Source organism: Mercenaria mercenaria, chromosome 14 (assembly GCF_021730395.1).
Source record: "Mercenaria mercenaria strain notata chromosome 14, MADL_Memer_1, whole genome shotgun sequence".
Classification (NCBI taxonomy): Eukaryota; Metazoa; Mollusca; class Bivalvia; order Venerida; family Veneridae; genus Mercenaria; species Mercenaria mercenaria.
In genome coordinates, this window is record NC_069374.1 from 33,818,786 (window position 1) to 33,831,677 (window position 12,892).

General features: G+C 38.8%; 1 protein-coding gene across 2 annotated transcripts in view; it reads left to right on the top strand.

The window, feature by feature from the left end:
• The first annotated feature begins 670 nt into the window (after nucleotides 1-670).
• The window catches only part of LOC123526768 (polyhomeotic-like protein 2), a 36,573-nt gene continuing 24,351 nt past the window's right edge, over nucleotides 671-12,892 (top strand). For both annotated transcript variants that reach the window (XM_053523245.1, XM_053523246.1), the window contains exons 1-8: nucleotides 671-887; nucleotides 1,335-1,419; nucleotides 3,640-3,710; nucleotides 5,513-5,759; nucleotides 8,368-8,480; nucleotides 9,783-9,984; nucleotides 10,870-11,069; nucleotides 11,757-11,918. In XM_053523245.1, the coding sequence (XP_053379220.1) occupies nucleotides 684-887; nucleotides 1,335-1,419; nucleotides 3,640-3,710; nucleotides 5,513-5,759; nucleotides 8,368-8,480; nucleotides 9,783-9,984; nucleotides 10,870-11,069; nucleotides 11,757-11,918 (1,284 nt within the window). In that variant the 5' untranslated portion in view covers nucleotides 671-683. The remainder of the gene's footprint in view (nucleotides 888-1,334; nucleotides 1,420-3,639; nucleotides 3,711-5,512; nucleotides 5,760-8,367; nucleotides 8,481-9,782; nucleotides 9,985-10,869; nucleotides 11,070-11,756; nucleotides 11,919-12,892) is intronic.

Sequence of the window (12,892 nt, forward strand, 5' to 3'; positions counted from 1 at the left end):
TATGAAGAATCGGGGTTTGATTTTGATACCTTTTTTAAAAATTTTTAATAATTTTTTATTTTTTGCTCAATTGTGATGAAAAGCTTAAGTTTGTTTGAATCACCCTAGAGTCTGCTTCCTGGAAAAACAAGTACTGGTGTCATATGAGAAGATGTTGTCATGACCCCATTGGGGCTCAACCCCTGACCTCTTGGATGAACGGCTGACATCCTAACCACTTGACAACTTTTATTTAGAAAGTTTCTTGGCTAATTGTGATAGGTTAAGTAGTTGTCTGCTTCCAGTTGCTTATTGCACAGCAAGCAAGGTAAAAAAAAAAGCTCCATGGTCCTCGGAAGCTTCTGTTGTTTTCCAGCAAAAATCCTATTGTAACACAGACATCGAGACAAGACAAATTGGAATAAAATCTTCTGTTTAGTGCACCAGATCTGAAATTCTATCGTTTAACCTTTAGCCTGCTATATTTCTAAAATGGACTGGTCCCTTATTTATTTAGGGCATTACCATTTATAATTCGAAGGGGTATTCACTGAAAATGTACTGACTGAATAGCGAGCAGTGCAGACCATGATGTAGGCTGATCTTGGTCTGCACTGCTCGCAAAGGCAGAATCACTTGCAACCAGCAGGCTAAAGGTTAATTGGAAAGTATCATTTAATTTTCAGCCCACAACACCAAACATCATGAACATTTCATCTGGAAGTGGTACACAGGTGACAAGCACGGCAACTGCTAGTGTAAATGCTGTAAAACCTGCACTATCGAACGCCAGCAAACAACAGTCGTCACAGCCAACTCAGCAACAACAACAACAGCAACAACAACCAAACATTCAGCAACAAAGCCAGGGTCAGCAACAACAACAACAATTACATGCCCTGAATCAGGTATAGAGATTATGCAGTTTGTACTATTCTAGGGAGATCCGGAACATGTTCTTTACATACAGGTTTAACTACTGTTCAAACTTTTTAATTTGATAGCTTGACAGAATTATTAAATTAAATGCTAAATGTATGAAATCTATCATACACAGTGTCCGATAGCTGACTTTTTCTGTTGAATAAACCATGTTTCTCTACAATTTTGTTCTAAGACAATTGGAATAATAGATAAATTGGTGGAAGCATCATACCAAATGAGTTAATGTCACAAATGATCTAAAGTCAATATTTAATGAATATACCTTTTGAATTTCAAGAAAGCTTTCTTTGTTTTACCGCCTCCACCACACGTCTCCTGCTCCCCAATGTCCCTGATCCCTCTTCAGAAACAAAATCGATGAGGCACTTAAATGAGCCTGCTAGTAATAGACTAGTTAATTTCTTGTTCAGGTTCAACAGGCCCAGGCCACTGCTATGATTGGAGGAAAACCAATCATTTTAGGACAAGCAGGTTCCCTTCTACAGGGCCAGATAGGTAAGTGGTATATAAATTCAGTGTTCGCAGGGGCATTCACGTTCATGGAATGTCTTAAATGGAGTGATTGACTGCTTATTATGTCTCCCCCAGGAGACATATTGTTTTTGCCCTGTCTGTCCGTCCTTCCGTCTGTCCGTACGTACGTCACACTTCATTTCCGAGCAATAACTGGAGAACCATTTGACCTAGAACCTTCAAACTTCATAGGATTGTAGGGCTGCTGGAGTAGACGACCCCTATTGTTTTTGGGGTCACTCCGTCAAAGGTCAAGGTCACAGGGGCCTGAACATTGAAAACCATTTCCAATCAATAACTAGAGAACCACTTGACCCAGAATGTTGAAACTTCATAGGATGATTGGTCATGAAGAGTAGATGACCCCTATCGATTTTGGGGTCACTCCATCAAAGGTCAAGGTCACAGGGGCCTGAACATTGAAAACCATTTCCGATCAATAACTAGAGAACCACTTGACCCAGAATGTTGAAACTTCATAAGATAATTGTTCATAAAGAGTAGATGACCCCTATTGATTTTGGGGTCACTCCATCAAAGGTCAAGGTCACAGGGGCCTGAACAAGGAAAACCATTTCCGATCAATAACTAGAGAACCACTTGACCCAGAATGTTGAAACTTCATAGGATGATTGTACATGCAGAGTAGATGACCCCTATCGATTTTGGGGTCACTGTGTGAAAGGTCAAGGTCACAGGGGCCTGAAGATTGAAAACCATTTCCGGTCAGTAACTTGAGAACCACTTGACCCAGAATGTTGAAACTTAATAGGATGATTGGTCATGCAGAGTAGATGACCCCTAACGGTTTTGGGGTCACTCTGTGAAAGGTCAATGTCACAGGGGCCTGAACATTGAAAACCGTTTCCGGTCAGTAACTTGAGAACCACTTGACCCAGAATGATGAAACTTCATAGGATGATTGGTCATGCAGAGTAGATGACCCCTAACGATTTTAGGGTCACTCTGTTAAAGGTCAAGGCCACAGGGGCCTGAACATGGAAAACCATTTCCAATCAATAACTTGAGAACCTCTCAACCCAGAATGTGTAAACTTCATAGGATGATTGTTCATGCAGAGTAAATGACCCCTATTGTTTTTGGGGTCACTCTGTTAAAGGTCAAGGTCACAGGGGCCTGAACATTGATAACCAGTTCCGATCAATAACTTGAGAACCACTTGACCCAGAATGTTGAAACTTCATAGGATGATTGAACATGCAGAGTAGATATCCCCTATTGATTTTGGGGTCAGTCTATTAAAGGTCAAGGTCACAGTGGTAAAGTCATTTTTTGGAAATAACTTGAGAACCACTTGACCTACAATGTTGAAACTTAATAGGATGATTGGACATCGGAGTAGATGACCCCTATTTATTTTGAGGTCACTTGATCAAAGGTCAAGGTCACAGGAGCCTGAACAGTGACTTGAGAACCACTAGGCCAAGAGTGTTGAAATTTAGCGGGATGACTGGACATGCCAAGTAGATGATCCCTATTGCAGCCAACCATCAGTGTCTCTTTGACTTTCGCTCCTGACCCCTATTGACTTCTTGCCTATAGGACTTTGCATTGGGGGAGACATGCGCTTTTTTACAGAAGCATTTTCTAGTTTCTTTTGTTGGAATCTTTGTAAACATCGTTAATAAAATCTCAAAATGGGAGTGAAAAGCTTAAAATAAAAGCAAGGTTTCAAGTGGCAGATACTTTACAATATAAAGCAGAATCTCTTTTTCATTCAACTAAGAAAATTCAATTAAAGTTTTACATACAGCTATCAAGCTGTATCTGAGTTACAACTATATGAGCCGCGCCATGAGAAAACCAACATAGTGGGTTTGTGACCAGCATGGATTCAGACCAGCCTGCGCATTCGTAATAGTTACATATATTGGATTGCAACTTTACACAAAACATCATCCTTATCAAACATACTTACATACTCAAGTCAGAGAACTCCTAGTTGAAATAAATTCAAATTATCTCCCTTGTTTGGCTTAGAAAATTGTAGTTTCGCATGCAAGTTGTTGTTATTACCATAGTAACATTTAAATCTGTAATACATTGTAATTAAGTATCTCATTTATATAAATCTTGCCAAGTTATGGTCCTTAGTTCCGCACTTAGAATTTTGTTGAATAATTGAGCATGCTCTCTTAGGAACAGGTGTTGTTTCATACATGTATTATGTCTGCCTTGCAGGAGTGATATCAGCGGGACAATTACAGACAACACAAGCATATGCTACAGGACAAACGTTTGGACAAATACAGGTCAGTCATAGAAATGTTATTTTACATCAGATTACATACTTGTTGGATGTTGGCTTGATGCTGCTGTCAGAGTCACACAATTCAGTCTGAGATTTGTTTGTTGTTCTGTAACTTTTTAGCTCACCTGTCACAAAGTGACTAGGTGAGCTTTTGTGATCGCGTGGCGTCCGTCGTCCGTCCGTGCGTGCGTAAACTTTTGCTTGTGTCCACTCTAGAGGTCACATTTTTCATGGGATCTTTATGAAAGTTGGTCAGAATGTTCATCTTGATGATATCTAGGTCAAGTTCAAAACTGGGTCATGTGCGGTCAAAAACTAGGTCAGTAGGTCTAAAAATAGAAAAATCTTGTGACCTCTCTAGAGGCCATATTTTTCATGAGATCTTCATGAAAATTGGTCAGAATGTTCATCTTGATAATTTCTAGGTCAAGTTCGAAACTGGGTCACGTAGGGTCAAAAATTAGGTCAGGAGGTCTAAAAATAGAAAAACCTTGTGACCTCTTTAGAGGCCATATTTCTCAATGGATTTTCATGAAAATTGGTCAGGATGTTCACCTTGATGATATCTAGGTCAAGTTCGAAACTGGGTCATGTGCGGTCAAAAACTAGGTCAGTAGGTCTAAAAATAGAAAAACCTTGTGACCTTTCTAGAGGCCATATTTCTCAATGGATCTTCATGAAAATTGGTCAGAATGTTCACCTTGATGATATCTAGGTCAAGTTCGAAACTGGGTCACGTGGGATCAAAAACTAGGTCAGGAGGTCTAAAAATAGAAAAACCTTGTGACCTCTCTAGAGGCCATATTTCTCAATGGATCTTCATGAAAATTGGTCAGAATGTTCACCTTGATGATATCTAGGTCAAGTTCGAAACTGGGTCACGTGCGGTCAATAACTAGGTCAGTAGATCGAAAAATAGAAAAACCTTGTGACCTCTCTAGAGGCCATATTTTTCAAGAGATCTTCATGAAAATTGATCAGAATGTTCATCTTGATGATATCTAGGTCAGATTCCAAACTGGGTCACGTGCGGTCAAAAACTAGGTCAGTAGATCTAAAAATAGAAAAACCTTGTGACCTCTCTAGAGGCCATATTTTTCTTGAGATCTTCATGAAAATTGGTGAGAATGTTCACCTTGATGATATCTAGGTCAGATTCAGAAGTGGGTCACGTGCCTTCAAAAACTAGGTCATTAGGTCAAATAATAGAAAAACCTTGTGACCTCTCTAGAGGTCATATTTTTCAATGGATCTTCATGAAAATTGGTCAGACTTTTTTATCTTAATGATATCTAGGTCACATGTGCTCAAAAACTAGGTCACTATGTCAAATAATAGAAATAACGACGTCATACTCAGTTCAACACTGGGTCATGTGGGGATAGGTGAGCGATTCAGGACCATCATGGTCCTCTTGTTTAAAGACAGTCATAGTGTGTTAGTAGCTGTTTGTTTGTAATTCTTCATTGGATAACAATGTCTATCAAACATATTTCTGTTGTGTATCAGCTGTTAGTGACTCAAATAACCAGCAGTAATGGATTCCTTACCTTAACTTACCTGTTCTCTGTATAAAACTACCAACTTCCCCACACGAATCAGAGATGTATGACAAAACTGTCTTTGGTAAGGTTTGATAAGAGCATGCCTAGGACTCAAAACTACATTTTTGTAATATGTAATTGTTGTTTTATCTTCTGAGCTAACTGGGTGCACAGCTCAAACCATGACTCTAGGGGGAGCATTATCTGGACATATGCTTTATGTTTCCCATAACTGTACAAAAGTTGTTTCATTTTTCAGTCTAAGCAAGGTCAGCAGATTGGCATGGCAACCAATTCTGGTCAAGGTCAAGTACAGTTGAATAGTTCACAGAGTCAAATACGCTTCTCTCAACCCCAGTTACTGGTCAGTAATGCCGGAAATGCACAGTTGATCTCGTCGCAACCTGTATTCACCAACCAGATGTTACAGGCCATGTCCCAGTTACAGCATTTCCCACAGCAGCCCATAATGTCAGCCCAAGGTCAGACACCCACAATTATTTCTGGTATGTATATGTTTATGTATTGTACTGTGAAGTCAGTTTAATTTCTTTGGAATAAAATTCTTTGGTTTTTGCCAGAATGGCTGTCTCTGGCAACAAAAATTCATTGATGATAAAATAATGGACATTTATTTAACCTTTACCCTGCTAAATTTCTAAAATGGACTGGTCTGTCTTTTAGTTTAGGCAGTACCATTTATTATGCCCCCCTTCAAAGAAGGAGGGGTTTATTGTTTCACAGATGTCTGTCGGTCGGTCTGTATGTAGACCAATCCGTTTTTGGATGATAACTCAAGAATGCTTGGGCCTAGGATCATGAAAGTTGAGAGGAAGGTTGGTTATCACCTGCAGATGACCCCTATTGATCTTGAGGTCTGTATGTCAAAGGTCAAGGTCACAGTGACCCTGAACATTCAAACAGTTTCCGGATGATAACTCAAGAACGCTTGGGCCTAGGATCATGAAAGTTGATAGGAAGGTTAGTCATGACCAGCAGATAACCCCTATTGATTTTGAGGTCAGTATATCAAAGTTCAAGGTCACAGTGACCCAGAACAGTTAAACAGTTTCCGGATGATAACTCAAGATTGCTTAGACCTAGGATCGTGAAAGTTGATAGGGAGGTTGGTCATGACCAGCAGATGACCCCTATTGATTTTGAGGTCAGTATATCAAAGTTCAAGGTCACAGTGACCCAGAACAGTTAAACGGTTTCTGGGCGATAACTCAAGAACGCTTGGGCCTAGGATCAGGAAAATTGATAGGGAGATTGATCATGACCATCAGATGACCCCTATTGATTTTGAGATCATTTGGTCAAAGTTCAAGGTCAGATTGGCCAGGAAGAGTTAAACGGTTTCTGGACAGGGTTGCCAGCAGTCTTGAAAAGTCAGGGAAATTGGTTTCTTTTTCAAGGTCAGGGAATTGTCAGGGAATTTTAAAATTTGGTCAGTGAAAAATGAAAATCCTGGAAAGTCAGGGAAAAATGATTTCAAAGCTCGAAGAAGTTAATCATTTTAAACTTTTGTGGCTATGGCAGTCTTCAAGCATTAAATTTAAGTAATTAAAAACAAAGTTTAATGATGTAATACTGTAACATGCATTTAATTTGTTTAAATCCCCCATTTTTCTTTAAACACTGATTTTGCTTGAAGACTGAAAGGCTATGATCTTGTTATTATCAATGCTTTATTGTTATGCCACTAGGAAACTATTAAAAGATCTTGGGTTTTGAGAGAGATGTTTTGCCAATAGGATTCCAATAGTCTTGCTACTACAGTATTAGTCATGATGCTTTATTGTTTTTGCCACAGTGACTAGGACACTGTATATTAAGAGATCTTGGGTTTTGAGAGTGATGCTTTGTCAATATGATTCCAATGGTCTTGCTATTAGCCATGGTGTTTTATTGTTTTTGCCTCTAGGAAACTGTATAATAACAGATCTTGGATTTTTGAGAATGATATTTTGCTAATACAAGCAGGGTTCCAATGGTCTTGTTATTAACCATACTTTATTGTTTTTACCATGAGGAAAGTGTACCTTAAAAGATGTTAGATTTTTGATAGTTACCTGTCTTGCAAAGATGCTTTTGATATGTATCTCTTAATAATTAGGTTTCACTGACCAATAGTCACAATTATGTTTCATTGACTTGACCACAAAACAGTCATACAAGAAAGAAAACCATGTTTATTATCATTGTGTTTGATGTTTATGTTTAATATATTGGAAAATAAATACAAAACATTTGGAAAAAAAATAATGGGAGGATTGGACGGCTATAGGGGAGGTCAGGAGACCGTTTAAATGTTTGGCGGTTTTGGTCAGTGAAAAACATGAATTGGTCAGGGAAAAGTCAGGGAATTTTATTCACCCAGAGTGCTGGCAACCCTGCTGGACGTTAACTTGAGAACGCTTGGGCCAAGGGTCATGAAAGGTGATAGAGAGGTTTATCATGACCAGCAGATGACCCCTATTGATTTTAAGGTCAGTAGGTCAAAGGTCAAGGTTACAGTGACCCAGAACAGTTAAACTGTTTCCAGACAATAACTTGAGAACGCTTAGGCCTAGGATCATGAAACTTGATAGGGAGGTTGATTATGACCTGTAGATGACCCCTATAGATTTTGAGGTATGTAGGCAAAAGGTCAAGGTCACATTGACCCGGAACAGTTAAACCCTTTCCGGACAATACCTTGAGAACGCTTGGGCCTAGGATCACTAAACTTAATAGGGAGGTTGATCATGACCAGCAGATGACCCCTGTTGATTTTGAGGTCAGTAGGTCAAATGTCACATTGAACCAGAACAGTAGAACTTTTGTTTACAGTGAGTAAATAATTTCTGTTCCTTGTGCAACTATTGAATGCATCAACGGGGGGCATTTCGTGTTCGACAAGCTCTTGTTATTCGAAGAGGTGCTCTCTGAAAATTTACTGACTGAATAGTGAACAGTGCAGGCTGATCCTGGTGTGCACTGGTCACAAAGGCAAAATCACTTGCCACCAGCAGGCTGAATGTTTTCAAGGGAAACTTACTATATGTCATCTGCAGAAAGTGGACATACACTTATTTTCCTAAAATCTTTGATATGATTATGTATTTACAGGTCAAGGACTGTACATCAGGTCAGCCAATCCAGTTCAAGCTCAAGGCTTAGTAACAGGTGTCCAGACAGCCATGAACACAAACTTCAAAAATCCAAATCAACAAACACTGCAGGTAATATCAACCAGTTTGAGACAGAAGAAAGTTTGCATTTTCTGTACTTGCTTGGGAAGGTGTAGTTAAGGTAGTTCTGCACGTTTTGATCGAAATTGTTTCTACAATGTAGAATTTGATTAAACTCTGATTTTTCAAAACTTCAGAATATACCTAGAAAATTCAGCAAATAAAAAAGATAGGGTCGTGTGTTTGATTTTTTGCTAGACTGATTTGAAAAATAGGGACCTCACGCAATACTTCATAACGGGAGTCTATGGGAAAATCATAACATTCATAACATTTTCGTGTATAGAAATTTTTCTGCAATGTAGATTTTGATGAAACTTCTCACAATTGTAAATAAAGACATGGCCTATGATTTGATGAAATAAAATGTATAGGTCCGTGTTCTTATTTTTGAGATATTTGACCATGATTAAAGTAAACCGGACATTTCACGCTAATTTTAAGAAATTATTTTGTATTATTTAACGTGTGATATATTTTAATATCATATTTCGACTTTAGAAATATAGCAACAGAACCACTAATAAATTTACTCACAGGTTGCGATTAATCCATAAAATGATTTTCATTTCCGTACGCCGAATCCAGTCTATATTCTACGTTTTCCGGAAAAATGACGTTACGCCATCACTTCCGGTTTATCAAACGTGCAGAACTACCTTAATCTCTATACAAGATAATTAGCATCTTCTAGTAATTATGTCTCCCACATCACTGGTGTGGTGGAAGACATATTTATTTACTCCTGTCTGTGTGTCCGTCCGTCACAAATCTTGTCCGCACTCTTAAGTCGAAAATTTCTCATCTGATCTTCACCAAACTTGAACAAAATGTGTTTGCCAATAAATCCTCGGCCAAGTTCGATAACTAGCCATATCGGCTCAGGCACTTTAGAATTATGGCCCGTGAAATACCGATAGGCCGCTTACTCCAACACATATCCGATAGGCCGCTTATTCCAACACTTACTCCAAAACTATCAAAGGTATATTTTCTGTGAGTAAACAATATATAAAGACACAGACTTACTATTTAGATGATAAGGCAGTTGTGGGATACATGCGCTTTTCTCAGAAGCAGCTCTAGTTGTCTGATTAAGTTAGTCACTTGCTACCTGGGGTTATTGGTTAGGTTAACTGCCCACCCTTATATAAATAAATGTTGTTGAGAAAAAAAACGTGCTAGACCTAGAATAAAAATTCCCACTCAAGATAATACTGCATCTGGTGTTTTTTTAATGGAAGATATTTCAATTTCTAACTGAAACAAGCAGATATCCTCTATATTTTACAGACTGTGGCAGTACCCATACAGAAGCAAACAACTGCAGCGCAGACAGGTAAAGTTCTCCTTCCATCAGTGTCAAAACCTGTCACTGCGAAGGTTCCGCCCACCAGCATGACCGGCACTGCTAAAACTGGCACCCAGACGATGCCCAAACCCAAGGGAAGACCAAAAGGGACAGGCAAATCATCACCAGCTGTAACTTCAACAGGTTTGCAAAATTTATTTAGATGTGAAGAAAAAAATAGTTGAAAAAATTTCGAACAGTAGAAATTTCAAAAAGTCTCAGAGGTTGGCAATGGTGTATTTCGTTTAATGGTATCATGTTTATTTTTATGCACTGGGCCTTTTGAAAGAAACAAGTACAAAATGAAAATTTTGCTTCCCAAAAGTCTGTGTTTAGTATCAAGTTTCTGAGAAGTTTCCCATACTGACTGTAATTACTAGGATGTTTTTATGCCCCCACACATTTATGTGGGGAGGGGGGCATATAGCATTGCTGCTGTTCGTACTTACATCCGTCCATCTGTTCATCTTGAAATCTTATGTGTCCAATTCCTCCCGCACTATTAGCCTGGTTTGCTTCAAACTTTCACAGATAAACAGCCTTGATGTGCAGATGACCGCAAAGGAAGGAATTTTTTCTGTTACTAATTTTACCGCAGTTATGGCCCTTTGATAGTGTTGCTATATAATATATAGAGAAAAAAATTTGTGTGTCCAACTCCTCCCACACTATTAGCCTGATTTGCTTCAAACTTTCACGGATGAACAACCTTGATGTGCAGATAACTATAAAGAAAAGATTTTTACCACAGTTATGGCCCTTTGATAGTTTTGCTATATAGAATATAGAGAAAAATCTTGTGTGTCCAACTCTGAAAACCCTATTGAAAGTATATGCTTGAAAGTTTCACAGTTGAAGGACCTTCATGTGAAGATGACCTTAAATAATAAACTTTTTCCTGTAGGTATTTTTCTAGAATTATGGCCCTTTCTTAATAAACACTTTGCTATTTAGAGAATGGCTACGGACACAATTCTAGTTTGATAACTGAAGATATGTAGTTGCAACATAGTATGCTTTATTTTCCAGTCACAAGTCAGATTAAATCAGACCCCACCCAGTCTCCCTCCTCCAAACCATCAACACCAACCACAAGCCTGCCTGTGTTTGGGTCACCTGACAGCAAGAGCCAATCAGATTCAGAGGTAGATAGGAAATCAGCCAATGAGGAAGCAGCTTCTGAAGATGCTGACAATTCTGCAGGAAGTGAAAAGATTGAAGCTAAACAAGTAAATGAATCATACTGATACAGATGTTCACTGAAATTTGGATTGAAAATTTTCAATATCCCTTATGCAGTAAAAAGTGTACACATTTTACATAGCAATATTCTTTTGTTTTATGTTTAACACCCAAGCAAAATATTGATTTTTTTTTAAATTGAGGAATTTTATCAGACAGTCTGGATAGCTCACTGTGTTAAACAAAAGGCATTGAATCTTAGAGGTTGGAAGTTTATTCATGGATTCTGTATTATCCACCACTTTTGTTATAAGGAATATTGAGAAAGACTGTTCTCTGGATGTGCTTTATGTCTGTGATGATTTTACATGCGGAGAAGTTGCCAGTTTGTACAGAGAATGATGCAATACTGTGAAAGACAATGCAAATGAAACTCAAAATCAAATAAATAGAAATATGAGCCGCGCCATGAGAAAACCAACATAGTGGCTTTGCGACCAGCATGGATCCAGACCAGCCTGCGCCTCTGCGCAGTCTGGTTAGGATCCATGCTGTTTGCTGACGGTTTCTCTAATTGCAATAGGCTTTGAAAGCGAACAGCATGGATCCTGACCTGACTGTGCGGATGCGCTGGCTGGTCTGGATCCATGCTGGTCGCAAACGCACTTTGTTGGTTTTCTCATGGTGCGGCTCATACGAACACTGGTTGTACTGTAAACTTTGTGTTATTGCAGCTGGAGATGGAGATGAAGGAAGCTCCAGTTGTAGAGTTAGAGATCAAGCCAGCTTCCATACCGGATCATCCTGTGGAGAAACAGAGGGCCATTGTTAAACCCCACATACTGACACATGTAATTGAGGGATTTGTTATACAGGAGGGGCCAGAACCTTTCCCAGTAAGTCAATTACTGTTGAACATTGTTCGCTTGAACTCCGCGGGGCCTGTTGAATTTGTTTAAGTTATCGTTAGTTCGAGCCGTCAAACAAAATTAATTAAACAGGGATATTACCGGGACCTAATGGCAAGTTCGAGTGCAGGCTGGTGTATGAATTATCCAAGTTTGAGCAAACGAAGTTTGACTGTACTCTAAAGTCAACATACATAAACAAATATAAATTTAAGGTATTGGACCCATAATATAGTACCTCCTTTTTGAAGAGTATTCAATTCCAACCATAAACCTACTTTGACTGCAATTTTCAGGGGGGTGTAGGTTCAAGCCCCACTGGGACCAACATTTTTTTTTTCTCCATATCTTCCTTTTTTCTAGTAAGTGTTTACTTCTTTCATGACTAATTATGGATTTATTGTACAAAAGTCGAAAATGTTCATTTTATAAGCGATTTCTTACTGTTCAAAGTGAATTTACCTCTGAATCAGGAGGGGTAGAGTTAGACATCTTTAAAAATACTGAGTTACATGCGGTAAAAATTCTCTATTTTGCCTTCATTCTTTAGATTACATATTGTGGAAGAAATGCAGGTAGGTTTTACTTCTGCCCCAAGGTTATTTTTAGCTTGACTATTCGAAGAATAGGGGAGCTATCCTACTCGCCCTGGCGTGAGCGTTAGCGTCACACAGATGTTAAAGTTTGCGTACCACCCCAAATATTTTCAAAGTCCATTGAGATATTGCTTTCATATTTTGCATACTTGTTTACCATCAGGCCCCAGTCTGTAAAAAGGAGGAGGCAACTCTATCAAGCATTTTGACTGAATTATGGCCCCTTTTCGACTTAGAATATGCTTATTGTAATGTTAAAGTTTGCGTACCACCCCAAATATTTTCGAAGTCCATTGAGGTATTGCTTTCATATTTTGCATACTTGTTTACCATCATGACCCCAGTCTGTAAAAAGGAGGAGGCAAC